Source organism: Petaurus breviceps, unplaced genomic scaffold (genome assembly GCF_028583685.1).
Source record: "Petaurus breviceps papuanus isolate PSGF00001 unplaced genomic scaffold, PetGlider_PUasm1.0 186, whole genome shotgun sequence".
Taxonomy (NCBI): Eukaryota; Metazoa; Chordata; class Mammalia; order Diprotodontia; family Petauridae; genus Petaurus; species Petaurus breviceps.
Genome location: NW_027185798.1, coordinates 18301945 through 18322880, shown reverse-complemented (window position 1 = coordinate 18322880; position 20936 = coordinate 18301945). Strand labels below are relative to the sequence as shown.

The following is a 20936-nucleotide window of genomic DNA, read 5'->3' as shown; positions in this document are numbered from 1 at the left end:
ATAGCCTTTCTTTCTAGCATTGTTGTGGGGAGCGAATGAGATAATATTTGTAAAGCACTTTGCAAACCTTTAAGTTCTTTACAAATGCTAGCTATTTATTGGGTAATTTAAATGTCAGAGTGGCTTTTTCTTTTCTTTTTTTTGTTGTTGATTGGTTGTTTTTTTTTTTCCCCAGTGATGACTGGGATGTTTGAGAGAGGTGAGTGAAAGGAGTTAAGAGTAGGTATTTCTTGATAGTACCTCTCTTGAAACTTAGCTTTTCTTCACTCTGTCTTCAGTGTCAGGAAACCCTAAGCCAGTGTTTTCTTCTTTCTAGTGAAGGTTTTATATGTATATACATGTAAAAAAAGTAACCCTAAAGCCAAGATTATTTGTGTAAAGATTCACTGAAACTAGATCAATAAAGCATTGTTACTTTGGGCCATCCACTGGAACTTGAAAATAGCTTAGTTACAGGGAACGCTTCTTTGCAGTGGTGTTCTGCAGTAATGAGAGTTTATTTATATTTTGTAAATGCGAAAACATTGACTGGGATGAGTGAGTAGGGGAAACTTTAGAGCATCCCCATAATTTAGTTCAATCCAGGAAGTGGACAGAGAAATACTGAAATGCAGATTGAAGTGTTTTCATTTAATCCCATTATGCTGTCATTTTTCCAGTTTAAATAAAGTAATTTTTATTGAGTTTTCAAAATGTCAGTAATAAAGCTTTAATGCACAAGGGTACAGATTCATGTTTCATATGCTGTAGACACTGGACGATTATTGGATTTGATGATGATTGGATTTTGAGGCTCCTATGTTTAACACTTCCTATTTGCATGTGTATATGTAATCAAACTTGCTACATTATCTTGAGCAAATAAAATATAATTGTTACTGCTTGTAATTAATCTGTCTTATACAGTACTTAGCTGTGTTGATGGGAATATGATTCATCGCTTACATCTTTCTGAAATACAAAGAAAATTGATCAAATGGATTTTTTTTTCCAGTTGGATTCTGTTAGTTTTAAGTTATCAGTAAATTTTAAAACGATTGAAGCTGAATCTTCTGTGTGAGTGTATGTTCAAATAAGTGTGTGTTGGAATGAGTTTCTTCCCTGGCAGAATTTTAAAAATGTTACACATACTATAGAACTACAATGATTACTTGTTATACTTTTGCCTGATATCCAGTGGCACAAAGTACATTTTAACTCAGGTTAATTCTCAGTTCAAAGTGGTGCTATTGAAATCCCTCACTGTAACCCAGACCCATGTGATGATCCTAAGAATGGCATCATGCTTCAGTACAGGGTGTCCCGAAAGTCTTAGTGTGGTTGTTTACCATTAAAGCTTAACACATTACTAAGACTTTTGGGACACCCTATATAATGTTTAAAGAGTACCAGGCTGCAAGATGTTAAGATCTGGGTCTTAACAGTATCTTAGCTTGGACATTGCTTGTTGATCTTGGGCAGGTGACGTCTTCAGCCCTCAGATTTCCCCCTCGGAAATTAGAGATTTGGACAAGCTGATTTTGAAGGACTCCTTCTAGTGATATGATTGGTACTTCTAGGTCTGACTCTAGAACCAAAAGAATGTGGCATGTTGCTGAGGCTGTGATAGTGATTTTTTAGGGGAGAACTAGTCTAAATTGTGTGTGTGTTTTTTTTAATTGGCTGACTCAGGGAGAGTATGCTTTAATGCCAGAGTAGCTGTGAGCCTGCTTAGGTTTTCTAAACCAGTTTAACCAATTTAGTTTATTACCTGAGAGAATCAGGAAATTAAAATTGCATCTGACAAGGGACTTCCAACTGGTTCACAGGAGAGGTGAACATCCCCACAGTGAGACACCAGAGCTTTTAGATGAGATGTTTTTCAAAAAAAATTTTCACTTGCTATGTCTTATGAACCGGGTCATGTTATAGATATTTTTTCATGATATGCCATCGCAGAAATGCAGTCTTGCTTTATAAATATCTTGTGGATATGAGACACCCAGAAGAATGAAGAGAATCTTTAAAATACGAGATTGCCATTCTTAATAATGACATCATTTTGGAGATTGGCTAGGCAAGTTGGGGGACATGAATATAATGGAATATTGCTGTGTTGTAAGAAACAGTAAATATGATGCATGTAGAGAAGCATGAAAACAGTGTACCCAGTGATTCCAACAGTGTAAGTGGACAGATCAGCAGCAGAAAAATAGCAGACATACATGGAAAACCGAAATTATGACACAGCATGGACCCAAAGAAGAGATGGGAGAAGAGACTGTCCTGGGGCTTTGCAGAGGTGGATGACTGTGAGTGGGTAGCGCTGCATACAATGTCAGTCTTTTGATATATTGATTAGTTTTGCTGAATTTTTTCCTCTTTTTTTATTCCTTATTATAAGGGATAGTTTTCTTGGAGGGGGAAGGGAAATACTGAGAAATAGATATAATATTAGGACTGTCAATATAAATATATAATTAAATATATAAATAAGTGTCTAGTTTATATATGCACATCTTGTATATGTCATTAGTTAATTTTACAAAAATATAAAAAGCAGTTTGAACTCTCCAGTGTAAAGTGACAATGAAAATGGGGTTTGGTTATGATGTATCGGTTACATTATTGTGAAATGACTTTGGCAAAGGCCATGTAATGTGGGGCTTTGTTGATTCTGAACGGGTAAACATTAAGAATGAGGGAGAGGGGCGGCTAGGTGGCGCAGTGAATAGAGCACCGACCCTGGAGTCAGGAGGACCTGAGTTCAAATCCTACCTCAGACACTTAACACAGAAACTAGCCGTGTGACCTTGGGCAAGTCACTTAACCCCCAGTTGCCCTCCAAAAAGCAAAAAAAAAAAAGAATGAGGGAGAAGTGGCATGAGGGAGAAGTGACACGATGGATGTGGTAGATAGAGCACTATCCTTGGAATGGGGAAGAGCTGGGCTCAAGGCTTGCTTCTGCCACACATGTGGTTGTGCCTGCCACTCTTCTCCTTGAGGGGCCTCAGGAAGAGCTGGTGATCTGCCTTGGTAGAGGGTGTCCCCAGACAAAGCAACACCAGAACCGCTGGGGTGAGGGTTATTGCTTTGGAACTGTGTCCAGTTTTTGTTCAGTAATTTCATTTTGGTAGCCTGCTCTTGATTGACTGTGGCAGCAGAGGAGGGTGTATGATGCCTCGTTACAGTTGTGTCCAACTCTGTGACCCCATTTGGAGTTTTCTTGGCAAAGATACTAGAGTGGTTTGCCATTTCCTTCTCCAGCTCATTTTGCAGATGAGGAAGCTGAGGCAAACAGGGTTAAGTGATTTGCCCAAGGTCACATGTCTAATAAGTGTAGGTCTTCCCGATTCCAATCCAGGCACTCTATCCATTGTGCCAGCCCCAGAAAATGGGATCAAGACCTTACCTCCCTAGTTGGAGCAGCCAGTGATGGGAAAGGGGCCCAAGCTTGGGGAGCTCTTCTGCAGAAAGCCCAGCATTGTTCCATATTGCAGTTGCCATAGTACCCTGAGGAGTGCTCTGAGCCTTACTGTGCTTTCTAGATGAAAAAAGCTAGATTAGATTAACTGCCATATTTAATGCTCACTCACAGTTAAATTCTCCAGATCAAACTGTTGCTTTTAAAATTGTTATTTAAATTATATTTTTTCTACTTTTCACTTTCTACTTTGTAAAAATTAGTCTAAATGATAAGGGAGAAATAAGTGCTTTTATATTGTTAGAAAGTAATTTCTTATTTTCTTTTTGAGGGCCTTATTCCTTTAACCTCCTGCTCTTAGGAATCTTGCTATTTCCTTGACACCCCTGCTTCTGAACCTCGTTCTCAGCTCTCCCTGCTGAGACCGTTCACTGGTGCTTCACAGTTACCGACGACTCTTTCAGCTCCTATTTTCCATCAACTGTCTGTTGCAAAATAAGGTTGCTTTGTTTGGGGGAAAGGGAGAGAGAAGCCTTCCTGAATGGAGCCGTTCCCTTTGAAGTTGGAGCACTTCAGAGACAATTGAGATGCTTTCAGGCTTCTCTCCTACCACCCAGCTTTTTCTTCTGCTAAAGCCTGCAGTGAACACGCACTTCTGTTGATGACATCGATTTGTTGCTATGGAAATAGCGGTAATGTCACAGATTCAGCCCGGTGACTTTAGTGCAGGTTCATGCAGGAGAAAGGAGTAGACTTTAGGGAAGAACCTTATTAAAACTGAAAGCTATCAATTGTGAGAAGGTGAAAGGTCAATGGAGACAACTCTGCTTCTTTTTGTAACAAAGACATAAAGTTGCATCTCTCCCCACCCCCTTCTGCCTTGACAAATTCACTGTACACATTTGAATGTCCCAGCGTGAATTCAGGCCCAGAAACATCTTTTGTGAAACCAAGACTTTTTGAATTTCTCACTGAAGATGATTTAAGTAACTTTTAACTCCAGTTCTCTGTACTGAATTGCCTTTTCCCTTTTCATCCTCAGGACAAGGGCAGCAGCAAGCAGCACCAGCGCCAGCTCCAGGGCCAGGGCCAGCAGCTAATCCAGTAGCCACCAAGCCCCAGCAACAGAATGGGAGTTCAGGGCTGGGTAAGTCCTGCCCCTGGCAGAGCTATAGATGTATCTTGTGACTTGCATGATGCTTGCTATTGAGTCTGGGATGAAACAAGACTAAAGGACACTTTTCTTGGAAGATTTAAAAATAATTCAGATCTTATTGTAAAGTGGATGCTAGAAAGCAAAAGTTAATGATAAAGACCTTTAAAGTGGACTTAGCCATCCATCATTTTAAGTGATACACTGCCAATCTTTCTACTAATGGATAGTGCTCTTAGAAGTTCAGAGTTTACCTTAGTTTCTTACATGTCCTTGGGTTTTATATCCTCTTACTTTTCTGTTCATTTGCATACCTTTTAAAATTCTTATCTTTTAGCTAGTTCTCCACCATCTGCTTCATTAAATTTAGTTTCTCTCTCTGTTTTCCATTTTAGTCTCTCTTGGGTTTTTATCTTTTGCTTGAAGAACCATATCATTTATATTGGTCAGAGAGTCTTCATTTTTCAGTTTAATTGAAAAACAATATTTTCTTCTTCTAATCTTCTTTATAGAAGATCCAGGGAGAGTAATTGAATCATTTTGTTTCCTTTTTTTGGCCTTTACTTGAGGAACCTCCAAATTGGAGTCCATGACTTGTAAAATTTGGTTGGGTCTATTTTTAGGTGTAACTTTTTTTTTCTCTCACTGCTTCACCAGAAATTACTGTGTCTCCACCCCTCTACCCCCACATCTTTCTTAAGAGTTGTTGTTTTCTGTTTTTCAATGCCAACGTTCTGAGAGGAGCAAAATTAAAACCTTGACATTTTCAGGATATGCGTGACGCATGGCCATTGCCATTAGGTGCGGTTAGTGATCAGAATGCTTCTTTGGAACTCTGTTCTACTCTCCTGCAAAGTCAGCTTCCAGGGCTTTGACTGGTTAACCCCTCTTAACACTTTGGCATTCCTCTCCTTGCTTGGGAGAAGCCATACTGGCTGTAGATGTTCCCTGAAGAGGGCGTCATGGGCTAGCCTTGTGGAGAATTACTGCTGTTGGTGCCATGCTTGTGTCTCTTGGCCGTCTTTGAGGTCAGTCTCCATGTCCTTCACTTGCTCTGTACCTCAAGAATCCAGACCAGCGTCGAGCACTCAATAGATACTTGCTTAATGAGGGACAGAGTTCCATTTTTTTTTTTTAAACCAACCTCTTTTCTGAAGGTATTTTTTAAATTTATAGTGCTAGTCTACAGAAACTGAATGTATGTGGGAGAAGAGACTTGGCTGCTGAGGAAAATTAGTTACTGATGTGCTCTCTCCAGGGAGCCTGGGCCAGGCAGAGTCAGAGCGGCTCTTCTTCCAGCTAGGCGCCCCGTGCCCAAGGGCCGGCTCTCACCACTGACTTCATGCTGTAGTCTTTCTTAACATCTATAAGACAACAAGAAAAACGACAGTTTTGTCAGATGGTGACCCATTTATCTGAGTGACAGCCCTGCCTCCCCAGGTCCACTAGCACTTTTTTCTTTTGCCTGTTTGTGCTGCCTCATATTTGCTTCTTCATGATCTTATGCATGACCAGCGCTCCCAAATAGGGTTTAAGGAACAGCACTGGAAAGGATTGGAGCCTAATGACACTTCTCCTGCCCCCGCTATGCTTTTTCCTGAGACTACCTTTCCCAGCCTCCCTCTGCAACTCTCAGCCATTATTGGATGGGTAGAAATGAAAAGTAACTTGAATATATTTCCTACTGTTTTATATAATTCTCATCATGGAGCTGGCCATAAATACAAATGTTATACAAGTTAAATAGTATGAAGACCTTTTGGTGTTTGTATGTATTTTAAAGGTTCCACAGCATCTAAGAGCTGTGGTGTTTCAAAGACATTTGGTAAAGTTGGAAGCACTAATCTGAGCACTTCTGGAGGACCCCAGTTGAAAGTGGTGCCCATCGCCAGCCTGAACCCATACCAGTCCAAGTAAGTTGTGAGACTTGCCAAGTTCAAGATGTCTTTCCTTGTCATTAAAAGTGGTTTCTGACTTGTGTGTCAGCTGTAGGGATATCAGATGTTTGTGGAGATTTTGTTATTGGATCTAATTTTTTATCTTTTGAATAATCTGTGTCAGCTTTTTAAAAAATCCCCTAAGACACCAAGATTGTAAAAAAAAAAAGAGAGCTGTGTAAACTTCATAAAGCAAGCAAATAATGGAGATTATTATACTGAAAAATACTAATCCTTTTAAAAAATCATCTCAGAGTAATTGAAAGAATTGCATGTTGGTCTAAGTTTAAGCCCCCTCCTTGTTTTACTCCCCCTTTCTATCTGTGTCCTATTCCTAAATGAAGTCTTTTTGAAAGAGAAAAGAAATCTATTTTGTGTTACACACTGGAAACTAAATCTGATCACGAATAAATTTGGATTTTATATAGGCCATAATGGGTGGAAAGCACAGCCTCTATTCAAGCCCAGCACAGCACCAGCAGTGAACATTGGTGTCCATTGACAGGGCTGTGCTTCTGGATGGCCATCCTCAGCAGGAGATTGTCCTCAAAATAGATAATGATGGTGATCTTGGTTCCATTTGTCTGTATGTTGCAGACTTCAGTGCAGTCTTGTTAATCTAGATTAATCTGTTAAATCAGATTAATCTGAGCAGTTTTAAAAGAATGCCTTTCTTCTCAAGGTTGTTTTGGGTATAGTACTTTGTTATTTTTAATTTTTTCCTTTTGGAGGGCATTTAGGGTTAAGTAACTTGCCCAAGGTTACACAGCTATTTTTTTTTGTGTGGGTGTTAAGTGTCTGAGGCCAGAACCGAACTCGGGTCCTCCTGACTCTTTACTCACTGTGCCAACTAGCCGCCCGTTATAGTACTTCATTTTTACAGCTCTGTTTGAGGTAGGAAAGTGTATGAGGGATTGTAAGAGGCATTCCTTGCAAGTTAGCTTCTTCACTGAAAATAACATGAGATGTTTGTAAAGTGCTTTGTAAGCTTTAAAGCACTATATACATTTTATCATCATCATTGTTATCAAGATCCTATTTAGAAGAGCTAGGCCAGATCTCAAATTCAGCCCTATCCTCATGAGATCCTCTAGATATATTGTTGTGTGTGTGTGTGTGTGTGACTGATTCCATAGTCCATAAGTTTGTGTTTATTTCTCCATGCTTTGGAAGCAGGATGTGAATTTGCCCTCATTTGTAACAGTTCATAGAATTAAAAAGAGTTGATAAACCTCAAGTGTTGATTGATGGCCACTGGATTTTTTTTAGCTTGGGGCCTTTCATTAAGGATCTGTTGCTGCCTTGGTTTATTTTTGGAGAGGAAGATGGATTTTACATTTACTTCTTTGAGAGCATAAGTTAATATTTTATCATCTTGTCTACTTTGTTTTTTGCTTTTTCTGTAAACTGACAGCCTCTTATATTCTCTTTTGATCAAAATGCCTGCCCAATGAACAGAGATGGCCTGGGCCAGAGAGGCCATTGTGGGGCTATGGGGGAGATGCCATGTTTTCTTTGAATAGGATTCTCTGAACATTTGATATTTATTTGTTTCCCAGGTGGACTATTTGTGCTCGTGTTACTAATAAAAGTCAGATCCGCACCTGGAGCAACTCCCGAGGGGAAGGAAAGCTTTTCTCTATAGAAATGGTTGATGAAAGTGTAAGTTGTGTGTTATCACTTGGGAAAACAGGAGCAGTTTATCCCTTGAACAACAGAGAACTCATCTCTCAGCCTGTCTGTCTAGTGGAAAGCCGGAATGGGCCAAAGGAAACCTGATAGGCAGCGTTCTTTTGACCCAGACTGTGGTGTATTGATACTATCTGGGGTTGACAGTCATAAATAAGACTTTGTATCTTAGTCTTAAATGAGAGTATTTAGAATTGTTGGAGCTAGACTTCTGAATGCATGAATGGTCCCTTGGGCAGAAGGAACAAAAAGCATTATCTGACTTTTGGCAAGCAAAGTGGCAGCACTGGTATCCTGATTTCTGCTTGGTAGATCAGTGGAGGGTCCCTTAGTCCATGAGACAGCCATCTTGTTAAAGGACTTCAGGGGAATGGCTTCTGGCTGTGTCCTTTTATATGGTTTATCCAAACAAAATGATTGGTGGGTTGGCAGAGAGAGAAGAAATTCTAGACTAGTTTGGTGTAGGAGCAAAGACTCCTGTCAGAGACAGGACTAGAACTTGGGTCTTGTAACAAGGCAACAGTGACTCTTTTAGCCATTGAAGCAGTGTAGAGCAGTAGAGAGGGCTTTGGCCTAGGAGTCCAGAGACCTGTATTCTAATCCTGGCTCTACCAGAATCCTGGCTGTACCTGGCTCTATGAATAAAGACTGTGTGCCAGTCATTAAGCAATATGTCTGACCTCTCAGAGCTCACAACATGTATATACCTAAGACAAGTCATGGAAATTGTCCCCCTTGGCTCTTTCGAGTGAGTAATTGAGGGAGTTGGAATAGGTGAGGGTTTGGGTCCTTTTCAGCTCTGAATCTTTATGAGGCTAATCTATCTCTATCGGATGGTTCAGCCATTTATTTCCATTTTTGACCCATCAGCAGCATTTTCACTGACAGTTAAAGTAAAAACTAAGGCACTAGCAACTTTGAAAATCAATTTAATGATCTGGCATTAGTTGCCATGTATTTAGGAATGAGTTGTCATGACATATTTGGCAGATATAAAGCAATACATAATTTAAGAAATAAATAAACTTTATTTGCAGCAAAACTGGTGAATCTCTAATTTTCCAACAGTTTTACTTGGGAGCAAACGGACCAGTTTGAATTATTTCTACTCAGAACTCTTTTTTGTGTGTTGAAATATGAAACTTAGTTGAGTTTTATTCTTTGTTGTTCCTAACCCAAAATGAGTAAGAATTGGAAATGGAATCAAATAGTTGAATAACTGAAAAACTGTCAACTCTATAGAATCCCAGAATATCAACATTCGAAGCAACTTGTGCTCCATCTAGTCTGTCCCTGTCTAAAAACACATCCTTTGTGTAACGCTCATCAGTGATTCCGGATGCCTTTTACTTGGAGAGTTCTGTGAGGGAGGGGATAACTTGGGACCGCTCACTCCACTTTTCCACAACTGTGATTGTTAGGGAGTTTAGCCCTACTCGGCACTAACTTTACATACATTTAGATGTTTCTTGGCTGCCCATTTCAAGCCCACTAGTGAATTCCACGGCTGTTGGTCTGGCAAGACTTTGCATAGAACTAACCGCTTCTTGTATTTTCCTGCAGGGTGAGATCAGAGCCACTGCCTTCAACGACCAAGTAGACAAGTTCTTTCCTCTCATCGATGTGAATAAGGTACAGTCTTGGAAATAGAAATATTGAGTCACAGTTGCTCATTTGCCTAGACGTTAGTTGGAGGGTGGAATGAGCATGAGGAGATGGGCGGCTTGGTGATTGTTCTAGTTGTTCCCACCCCTGGTTTGAGATCTTGTGGCTTGCCATCTCTTTGTAGGTGTATTACTTCTCCAAAGGCACCCTGAAGATCGCTAATAAGCAATTCACAGCTGTTAAGAATGACTATGAAATGACCTTCAATAATGAGACTTGTGTTGTGCCTTGTGAAGATGCTCATCACTTACCTACAGTTCAGTTCGACTTCACGGTGATTGGTGACCTGGAGAACAAGGCTAAAGACTCGCTTGTAGGTAAGAGCATGTGGTTAAAAAAAAAAAAAAGGCGGAGATACTGGGCAGTCACTGGCTTCAAGGGTGTGAGGAAGGCCGGGGGTGCCGGCGGGTCCTTGAAATTGCAGCTTCCAGCTGGGATCTGTCAGCATCTTGCAGTAAAATCCGGTGCCTCCATTTCAGATGTAATTGGAGTCTGTAAGAGCTACGAAGATGCCATCAAAGTCGTCGTGAAGTCTTCCAACAGAGAAGTTTCCAAGAGGAACATCCACCTGATGGACACGTCCGGGAGGGTGGTGACAACAACTCTGTGGGGAGAAGATGTAAGTCCCTGCTCAGGAGTCACAACAGAGGCATCACATGGGATGAGATTTAAAATAACCCCCCCCCCCAAACTTGGTTTGTAGATGTTGGGGTCTGTGTGTGGGATGGGGAGTGGGCTTAAGGATCAGCCTCAGTTTGACTTTTTTTTTTCTTTTTGCTTTTTGGAGGGGGGAATGCAGGGGTTAAGTAACTTAGTGAAGGTCACATGGCTAGGAAGTGTTAAGTGTCTGAGGCCACATTTGAACTCAGGTCCTCCTGACTCCAGGGCTGGTGCTCTGTTTACTGTGCCACCTATCTGCCCCAAATGGATTGCTATTTAAAGCTTTACCTTGTGGTTGCTGGGGTGACGTTGAGTCTGTAATGTTGCTGAGAGTCTCAGTGTAGTGGGTGGTCTTACAGCTTGGCCTGAAAAATGTGCATATAGCACTTGAGGTGTAGCTGGGCAGTAAGTCTTTTTGTGTAAGTGCTGAGTGTGTGCCCCTAAAGCCCTAATAACTTTGTGTGTGTGACTTTGTTGGTTATTGCAGGCTGACAGATTTGATGGTTCTCGGCAGCCTGTGTTAGCCATCAAAGGAGCCCGAGTCTCTGATTTTGGTGGGCGGAGCCTCTCTGTCCTATCTTCAAGCACATTCCTCGTGAACCCTGATATTCCAGAGGCCTTTAAGCTACGTGGATGGTAGGTTTTTGCGAGGACAAACAAAAAGGGCCCCTTATCCCTCTCCTGGTAGGGAACTAGGTTCTCCTTGTGGTTCTTGTATCAAGCCTGTGACCTGTTGGCTAAGGGGGGGTGGTGGCTTGTTTCTCTATTTCTGGGAGGCATTATGCCTTCTGAGAGGATGGCTTTCAGCTTCTTAAACTGACAAACCTGTAATCCCATGACAAACCTTGAAGAGACGGAGGGAGGCAATTAAAGTGAAAGCATTGCCAGCTGACCCAGATCCTCCCAAAGCAGGCACAGTTAGACTTTAGCAATTCTGCTTTGAGAAGCTTTAGTGGAGAGAACATTTTTCTTCCTGAGATTTGATCCATGTTATGGGTCTCTTAAGGTTTTCGTTGGTGTGGGGGAGGGAATGCTTTCTGACTCCTTGAAATATTCGGTCTTGGAGTACATCTTTGTTTTTTTCATTGGACTCTGTGATAAAGTACAGTGAGAACAATGGGCTTTTGTCAGCAGGCCATTGACGTTCCCAAGGCACTCTGGGGAGGAGGAAAGCCTGCTCAGGTCTCTACAATCTGTCTTCTTTTTCAGAAAGTTAGAATTTGGCATTAAAAGAACACTTCAGTTGAACATGATTTGTGAGAATTGGTTTGGTGAAAGAAAACATTTTAACTAGCTTTAGCTTAAATTATGTGGCTGTAGTTGGAGAGAAGTGCATGACTTCCAAATTGTTCCGTAGGATTTAAATAAAGAAGCATTTCCCTCTGATGGTAGATAAGATCTCGTGGATTCTGAGCCTTTACTGTGGAGTACCAGTGGAGAGGTAGAGAGAATGGTTCTGCCACCAGGAATGATGTCTGACATTTATGGGGCCTTCTGAGAGTGCAGAGCTTGGTTTTTCATATGTCTTGGTTGATCCTATAGGCAGCTATGTGAGGCTGGTATTGTTCTCTTCTCTGCCTCCTCCCCCCCCTTTTTTTTAAACAGAAGAATTGACCTAGGTTAGAAAAGTAGGAGAATTGGCCATGCTCCCACAGCACCTAGGAAGTGTCTGAGGCTGGTTCTGAGCTCAGCACTTTTGGGGTGTCTGTCTGTCACTGACTGTCCAGCCCATTGTCTGGTATGCCACACTGCTGTTCCAACCAGTTATGTGACTTTGGATGAGTCACCTTCTGTTAATGCATCTTAGGGGTTCCCTCCCAATATAAAATGAAGGGTCTGATCTAAATAACCTTTTTAAATGACTTTTTAAAAAATTCTGAATTTAGTGAATGTTCCTTCCCCCAAAAAAGGACATTTTCATATAGAAAGGGGAATTGAAAGAAAAGATTTTGTGTGAAGATGTGACTGTTGCATACAGCTTGTTGTTTACAAGTTCCTTTGAAGGCTGTCCTTTCTTGGCTATGTTTCTTTCTGAGCTTCAGGTCTCCTCTGCATTTTATTTTTTTGCCTTTTGAAGGGCAATTGGGGTTAAGTAACTTGCCCAAGGTTACACGGTTAGTTTTTTTGTGTGGGTGTTAAGTGTCTGAGGTCCTCCTGACTCCCGGGCCCGTGCTTTACTCACTGCACCACCTAGCTGCCCCCTCCTCTGCATTTTAAAAAATGCTTCATTGACCCCCTTTTTTCTTCTGTTTTTGGATAGTCCTGTCAGTAGCTCCTCTCTTTCCCCAAATCCCTCAATACAAGAAGAAAAACATAGTCCTTGTAACAAGAGGCATAATTAAACCATGTCCAGGCATGCCTCATCCTCCAGCTTGGGTCCATCAGCCCTCTGTCAGAAGGTGGGGTAGCAGGCACCAAGAAGTTAAGCTCCCGTCCTCAGATGGGAGTGATCCTGGGGCAGGGGCTCTCCAGCCTACTTCTCCTTCCCCCCTCACCAAGGTTTATTTAAAGAAAATGTTTTATTATAAACTAGGAAATCATCAACAGATGTTAACATTGACATATACAAGAGCCAGAAAGTGGAGATTATAAATGAAACTAGGAATTCTTATTCATTTGTATATTAATTTTCATGCCTTTCAAATAAGCTTTATATCTAACTTCTAAAAAAAGCTTACTGTCCACCCTATACTTAATAATACATATTAGGCTAGTGAATATCAGTCACCTGAACCCAAAAGGACAAGGGCTGTGAGTTCTATTTTCAGGAGCTCATGAACCAAGTCTAATTGGCATAGCCACACTAAGCTGTTTTCTCTTAATTTTATGAGGGACCTGATCCCAGTCAACATAAAGAACCACTAGAATTCTATAGATGCTTGGGGTTGACTCTGCTATTGCCTGAAGTTGAATGTCCAGGATGGTATGGGGAGGCAGGGTGGGGGTAGGGGGCATTTAGTTCTCAGCTCTTAACAACTCTTGAGTTTTTATTGTAAGAGGGGCTGTTCTCTCCTTGCTCTGCTGACTCCTGATGAGCTGTCTATGGTGGGAAATGTCTCCTTGGAGCTTTTGAGACAGTAAACTAGTATTGCTGGTGGTATTGAGACAGATTTATAGACTGATGCTTGTATGTGAGCGATTTCGAAGCTTACCTTATAGAACAAGAAGGCATTTGTCTGCAGCTCAGCCTGGCAGCCGTCCTGCAAGGCGGCCTGTCCTAAGAGGGCAGTTACAGGGGATAGTCACCTCTCAGTTAGCCACTTTCTTGATTATTTGAAGCATAGTTTTAATCTCAGGTTGCCATTTCCTTGACAGATTCCTGGAAGCAATGCTTCTGTCTCTTTTGTGTCCATTCAGATTGCTCAGGGAACACAAATTAATTTTTATAATGACAAAGACCTCGTTAAGGCTGTATTAAAGAAGGAGCTTCATAAGCTTTAAAGGGCTTGTATAGGTGGGAGTCATTATTTGTTATTACCAGAGCTTCAGACTTTTTTTTTTATCTAATGGAAAGTTTTTTGTCTTTTAGGGATATTAGTGTTTTTAGGACTTAGGCCTCTATTACATGGAAAGTGGTTGTGATACTTAGCACTTTACATTGTGTTCCTTGGCCACTGGGTGGCATCAGAATGACTGAGGTAAGGGTGTGGAGGTCATTTACAGCTGGTGCTAATAGCCTCCCAAATACAATCAAAATGGAACTAACTTTTCCCTAAATTTGGTTTTGAGTGATTGTCCTACACAAAGGTCTGTTGCTTGTAAAAATCTGTGGGGAGGGAAAATGAAGATCCCATCTCTAGCCTCAGGGAATCATCAGATTTTGGAAAAACTGGCATTCTTTTCCTTTTCAGTGCTGCTGCTTTATTCTAGCTCTCTTGGTTCTTCAGGTTTGACTCAGAAGGACAGGCCTTAGAAGCCGTCTCTATCTCTGATGCCAGGGGTGGAGGGACTGGAGGGAGCAATGCCAATTGGAAAACTTTGTATGCTGTTAAGTCTGAGAACCTGGGGCAAGGTGAAAAGGTAAGATAACTCCTTCCTACGTGGCAGCCCTAACAGTGAGCAGCAGGGATCAGCATCAGAAGATTCAAGCACTTCTCTCCACTCTTCTCCCCCCCTTTTCTTTATTTTAACTTTAGAGTCCAGGGAGGTTGTTTCACCATTAAGGTTTGGCATATCAATAATTTCAGATGTCAAACAAGTGACACCAAGTATTAACTTCAAGGACTCTTCTGTTTGTGGTGAACTTAGAACAAGAGAAGGCTGAAATAGGAATTGTAATTCCTTTGATTCTTTGGTGTTCTTTAGTGTGATTGATTTTGGACCTTAAAGTGTTCAATCCTCAAGTAGGTGTGTTCTGATGTTTTTGTTTCCACTGAGTATTTGGGGGCTGTTGAGGTTAATACCTTGGCCAGTTCCCCTCAGACTTTAGCCTGACTGCTAAGAGCTCCAAGCTCTGGCATGGAGTGGTTTTCCAGATGTCTTTTCTGTGCTTATTTAGAAGAATTCTCTTTTCTCCCAGGCTTTGTGGCCTGTGAAGATCTGGCCCAGGCCTGTTGATCACAAGATCTAACCCCTTCTCCTTTCTCTTCTCTGCTGTCTCATTCCACTCACTGCATTTTCTCACCTGTCTTTATTCATCACCATCGTCTTCATCATCGTATGTTGCTTTTGAGGATCAAACATTAGACAGATCTGCATTGTCACCTAGCAGTTACTGCCCTGTTCCCTTTGCCCCTCATAGCAAGCTGGGTCATAAGGCAGAGGAGAGAAGAGCAGTTACCCATGAACCCCTTTGTACCCCTGGTACAGATTATGCTCTGTCCTCTAGGATGTGTTCTGGACTTGGCCCAGACCGAAAAAATCAGGAGCAGTGTGTGACTGAGTGTTGGAGAGAGTTGGGTGGGGTGTGTACAGCAATTCCCAAAAGTCTTTGAAATACTTCTAGGCCCGAAAGCAACTTAGGTCTGGAGCAGAAATCTCCGGAAAGTCTAACCTTAAGCCCAGCCCTAAACTCGATCCCAAAGCTGCCCAGATTTCTTTGTTTTTAAACATTGATTTCTATTTAAGCATGTTTTTGAGAATACCTCTGGATGCCTTTTTGTTCTTATATACAGCCATTTTGTGTATTCTGTCCAAAATAGTTCCCAGACTTCCAAGAGATTTCTCTGAATTTGGGATGTGGTGTGGAAGGCCCTGCTGGCTGACATGCCCCCAGTTAAATGGGCACTGGGCCTCTTTCGGTGGCGTTGAAGCCCGTGGGTTTGAGTTCACCTTGACTTACATGGCGCTGATTTTCTAGCATTTTACTAGAACTTAGAGAATGTCATCCTTCTTTCCTGTTAATTTTATATTCTATTAGATTTATCCTCTGCCACCAAAATGTGAATTTGAAGGAACCCTAGAGATCCTCAAGGCTGAACTATAGTATTGTCTGATAGTAGTAATAGATCACATTTATATCAAGTTTTAAGGTTTATAAAGTGCTTTTCTCTCACAACAACCCTGTGAAGTAGGTAGTTATCCCTGCTTTTATATCCCATTTCATAAGTCAGAAAACTGAGACTCTCAGACAGTGGAGGACTTGCTCAAGGTTACCCGTTTAGAAGGGCTGGGGCTGAAATTCAGACCTTGGTCTTTCCTAATTGCAAATTCAGTATTCTTAAACCATGCAGGCTGTCCTTGGGAACTCTCCTGGGAATTGGAGAGGGTGCACTTGAGGGAATCTTAGAACTCATTTTAGGACTGAGGCTCAGGAGTGGAAGCTGGCTTCTCTGGGCTTTTACATCGGCTGAATAAAGACATTGGTCGCTCTCGACTCCAGGAGTAATTGTTCTCCCCCACATCTCCCAGACAAATTGGCTGGAAGGCTGGTAGGCCATAGCTTTACTAGATTGTATAGTCTGGTCTGCTAACTGGTGATTCATCGCTCTGCAAAGAAGAATACAAAGCTTTTGAAAGAGAAAACTGCAGAGCGTGACTCTTGCCCAGTCTTCAGGTAGAAGAAAGGAAAGAATACATCTCTTTAGTCCTTTCAGCATAACCCAACTGAGAATTTGGTGCATTTCTAGCATTGTTATTTTCTTTGGAACTGGGTTTAACTGTACATATGTGTATACACATACATCTGCGTATATATACACATACGTATACACACATACATAAAGGAAGTGGGGTTCTTGTCGCATTGGTATGCTTGAACTCTAACACTATAGAAGAAATCTTTCCTTGTGAGCCTTGGGATCTTTAAGACCTTGAATAGCTCAACATACTACATAATAGTCTGTCATTGAAGCACTCTGGTTGCCTGTGATTGTAATACGGAATATGGTTTGGTGAACCTGTGCCTTGTTTTTCTCTCCCTCTGAAAGGCGGATTACTTTAGTTGTGTGGCCACCGTGGTATACCTTCGTAAGGAGAACTGTATGTACCAGGCTTGTCCCTCTCAAGATTGCAATAAGAAAGTGATAGACCAGCAGAATGGACTCTACCGCTGTGAGAAGTGTGATCGTGAATTTCCCAGCTTCAAGTACCGAATGATTCTGTCGGTAAGATTCTGAGGCTCATTCACATACATATATAGAGTCCTTTATAACTTGCAGAGCATTTTATTTATGATAACCCTGTTTGATGGATTACTTTATGAGTAACACAATTTTACAGATGAAAAAACTTGGGTGCTGAGGTTAAGGTCACTCAGAAATTCATTCAGCATCTCCTGTGTATGGATCTGTGAAATGTTTGAGAGCGCTGTCTCAGCGCCCCTGGAGCTCAGTCTTTCCCTGCAGTCCTGGACCTAAGGAGTGGGAGGCCGTGAGCCCGGTTTGCTGCTTCCCACTGCACACATGGGCCCATCTGCCACACCTGTTAGAAACCCCAGGGAAGAATGAGCGGGGAACAGTTTTTGAGGGTAAGGGAAGCAAGGAGGCTTTTGATGAACTCACTGACGTACTTTGTTCCGACTAAAAGTCTGTCTTCTGTTTGGTGACCCTTCCTGATTCTAGTCCACAAGTACGGCCTATAGTGCAATTAGAGCACCAGTGGCACTTGCCTGCTAACAGTTATGAAGATAAATTAATTTGAAATGGCATTTCTGGAGAGCAGTAATTGCACTTGCACAGCTGATCCCTATATTTAGTCCATTTTCTTGTAGGTAATATTCTGTTTCCCAGGCCCTGATGGAGCCTGCCTCAGAGGAAAACGTCTCTGAGTGATGCCCAGATGGTGGCGTCTTCTTCCCCTGCTAGAGTTGTTTCTTTCCATTTTAAAAACCTCTTACAAATTAAGGGCTCATAGCCACCCTGACTTGCCATGCAGAATCTCAGCTTAGCAGAAAAACTCTGTCTAGAGTCAGGTTTATCATTTTGGATTTTTCACCCTGTGCTTTTTGCAGAACTGAGATAGCATTGTTTTGTTAGACAGTTCATTCACAATAGCTTTTTTATTAAACTTTAAATGGCAGAATTCCCATGCACAGTGGCTCATGGCCCCTGGATCTGTGTGTCTGTCAAGCACAATGGCCAGTCCGGCCTTTTTTCCCCTTCCAGGGCCTGTGAAAGTTTCTGCAGGTGGGAGCCACATAGACATGTCATCCATTACCTTGCTCTATGTGGCTGCTTGTTATTTTACAAAGAGGTTTCCACCATATTTCACCTTTCAGGTCACATCAATAGCAGAACCTTTCTTGCAAACCCCACAGACTCCTGAGATAATCAGAAGGGTGCCTTAAGTCACTTGCCCAATAAATCACTGAATGTAAAGATGAGGGACCTGAGCCTCAGACAGGGAGGGTGATGGGTCTTTGGTTACCTTGCATCACCGGTGACCAAGGCAGGATGGGCAGGCAGGACTTTTCTCCCATATTACCCTTGGCTCTCCTCTTTCTTACTTTTGAGGCTGGGATATTTGCAGCCTGCTCCTCCATCCCCACCCTTCCACCCACCCTCGCTTTCTTGTGGTGATGCCGATGCTGATTCAGGCTTCCTGTGCTCTGTCCAAGTCGGGAACACTTTGTTCTCATCTCATTTGCTCACTTAGGTTTGAATGTAAATTTGCTAGCTGCCTTACAGTGAGATTTTAAGTCCAGACTAAACCCCTCAACTCACATTTATGCCTTGTTTGTTCTTCAGGAGGCCCACCTGCACCCCGCCCCCTGCCAGCAGAGGACTATTAGTAACTGAGCACCTTGGGTGCGGCCTCTGGTGTGACCCATGGAGCATGCAATCCCGCTGAAATAAAAACCACAGGCATAAACCTCATGTCGTAAAGGAGAGGCTTATGAAAACGTCCAGACTCAAGGGCAGTGGCAGAATGGATGGAGGGAAACTTGAGTCTGTGTCAGGGATTGTGAGAGTGTGTCTTCACACATGTCTGTGTTGCATTGTGCTCTCATTTTCATCTAGTTTTTAGTTTTAAAACAGACTCTTCTTATGGAATGACTATAGGTGTATAATAATAGTTTCTAAATATAATAATCACAGTTCTGTTTATTTTCTCAGGGGAAATAATTTGGAGTTGTGTTTTTTCAGGTCAATATTGCAGATTTCCAGGAGAATCAATGGGTGACTTGTTTCCAGGAATCTGCAGAGGCTATCCTTGGGCAGAACACTGCCTATCTTGGGGAATTAAAGGACAAGGTCAGTCACCTTTCTGATTCAAAGGATGCAAATTTCCCAAAGGCCTTCTGTGTGGGCACCATTCTTTTCTATTAGATGATTTCCACCTCTTTAGACTGTTTGCCTTGTTTATGTTTGTGTCCCAATCCAATTCACTTTGATGTCCAGCTTCTTGTCCTGTGCTTTGATAGATATGGAGGCCCTGGAAGAGATCAGATTATATGGCATCTGTGAGACATGCTCTAATAGGTAAAAAGCACTCTTTAAATGTAGGAGATTGATTCTTGTTGCATCCATGCCTGTGGTATGTGCTTTTAAGGCCAGGATATCTCAAATCAACATAGGTTCTGAGATCATCTGATATCTGGGCATACCTTACTTTATACCACTGACACCTGAAAGGCTGGATGGAAAACCAAATCACAGTTTTTAATAATAGATTTCATTGATGTCTTGTTTTTGCATTGCATAAAATTTCTCCTGAATCCCCCCCCCCCTTTGCCCCAGATAACTAACCCTTATTACAAGAACTTTTATTTTAAAAAGAAAGTTGAAAAAATAGCACTTATCAACATATCAAAAAATTCTGTTTTATGCAGTGTTCTACACTGCTGACCCTACTCTCTGCAGAGGACAAGGGGGATGTCTTCCCTATCTCTGCTTTGGGGCCAAGCTCACTCTTTATGTTTTAGCAACATTTGTTTCTGATTGGGTGGTGGAAGGGGAACGCCTTTTACCTGATTTTGGTCATTGTGTAATTGTTTTTAGGGCTCTGCTTCCTCCACTTTCCATTAGTCTGGTTAAGTCTTCTCGTGTTTCTCTGAATTTGTCATACTCATGTGATGCAGCACAGTCATAATGCTTTCCAGAGTGATTGTGCCAATTCATAACTCCACCAACAGTATACCAGTATGCCTGTCTTTCCACAATCCTCTCCAGCCTTGGTTCTTTCCATCCTTAGTCATCTTTGCCAGTTTGTGGGGTGTGAAGGGAAACTTCATGGTTGTTTTGATTGTTTCTCTTATTAGTGATTTGCAGTATTCTTTCATATATTATTAGCAGTTTGCAATTCTTTTGAGAATTGTTTATACCCTTTGACTACTCTGATTTAGAATGGCTTTTTAGTATCATTTCATTTGGTTATTTATATACTAAACAGTGGTTAATACCCAGGGCTCTGTCCTAGGACCCCTTCCCCTTCAGTCCTTTCCCTTCTCTTCCTTCTATACTATTTCCCATGTTGACCTCATGTGCTCCCATGGATTCAATTATCATCTCTTTGTAGATGATTCTGAAATCAAATTATCCAGCCCCAACCTCTCTGCCAACCTTCAAACTTGAATCTCCAACTCCCTATTGGACATCTCAAACTGGATGTAGACAACTTGACCTCAGTGTCTTTCTCCCAAAACTCTCCTCCCATCTTTTGAATTTCCCTTTTCCTGTTAAGGGCACCACCATCCTCCCAGTCATCCAAGCATCTAATCTAGGTGTCATCTTTGACTCCTCACTTCTTTCTGACCCCCCTGACCTCACCGTTGAATCGTTGCTAAATCTTTTTGGTTTAGCTTTGTGATACCTATTGTATAAGCCCTCTTGTCTCCTCTGACACTGCCACCACACTTGTACAGATCCTTATACCTGGACTATTGCAATAACTTTCTGGTTGGTCTCCCTGCCTTGAGTCTCTACCCACTCTCCATTCAGCAGTGAGATTAATATTCCAAAAGTCTGACCATCTCTCTCCGTCTCTCTCTCTCTCTCTCTCTCTCTCTCTCTCACACACACACACACACACACACACACACACACACACA

General features: G+C 41.8%; 1 protein-coding gene across 1 annotated transcript in view; it reads left to right on the top strand.

The window, feature by feature from the left end:
* RPA1 (replication protein A1) overlaps window positions 1-20936 on the top strand; it is a 59889-nt gene that overhangs the window by 20456 nt on the left and 18497 nt on the right. The window contains exons 6-15 of the mRNA XM_069089658.1: window positions 4446-4550; window positions 6340-6469; window positions 8053-8155; window positions 9746-9814; window positions 9972-10164; window positions 10327-10466; window positions 10995-11143; window positions 14395-14527; window positions 16876-17052; window positions 19033-19140. Coding sequence (XP_068945759.1) covers window positions 4446-4550; window positions 6340-6469; window positions 8053-8155; window positions 9746-9814; window positions 9972-10164; window positions 10327-10466; window positions 10995-11143; window positions 14395-14527; window positions 16876-17052; window positions 19033-19140 — 1307 coding nt within the window. The remainder of the gene's footprint in view (window positions 1-4445; window positions 4551-6339; window positions 6470-8052; window positions 8156-9745; window positions 9815-9971; window positions 10165-10326; window positions 10467-10994; window positions 11144-14394; window positions 14528-16875; window positions 17053-19032; window positions 19141-20936) is intronic.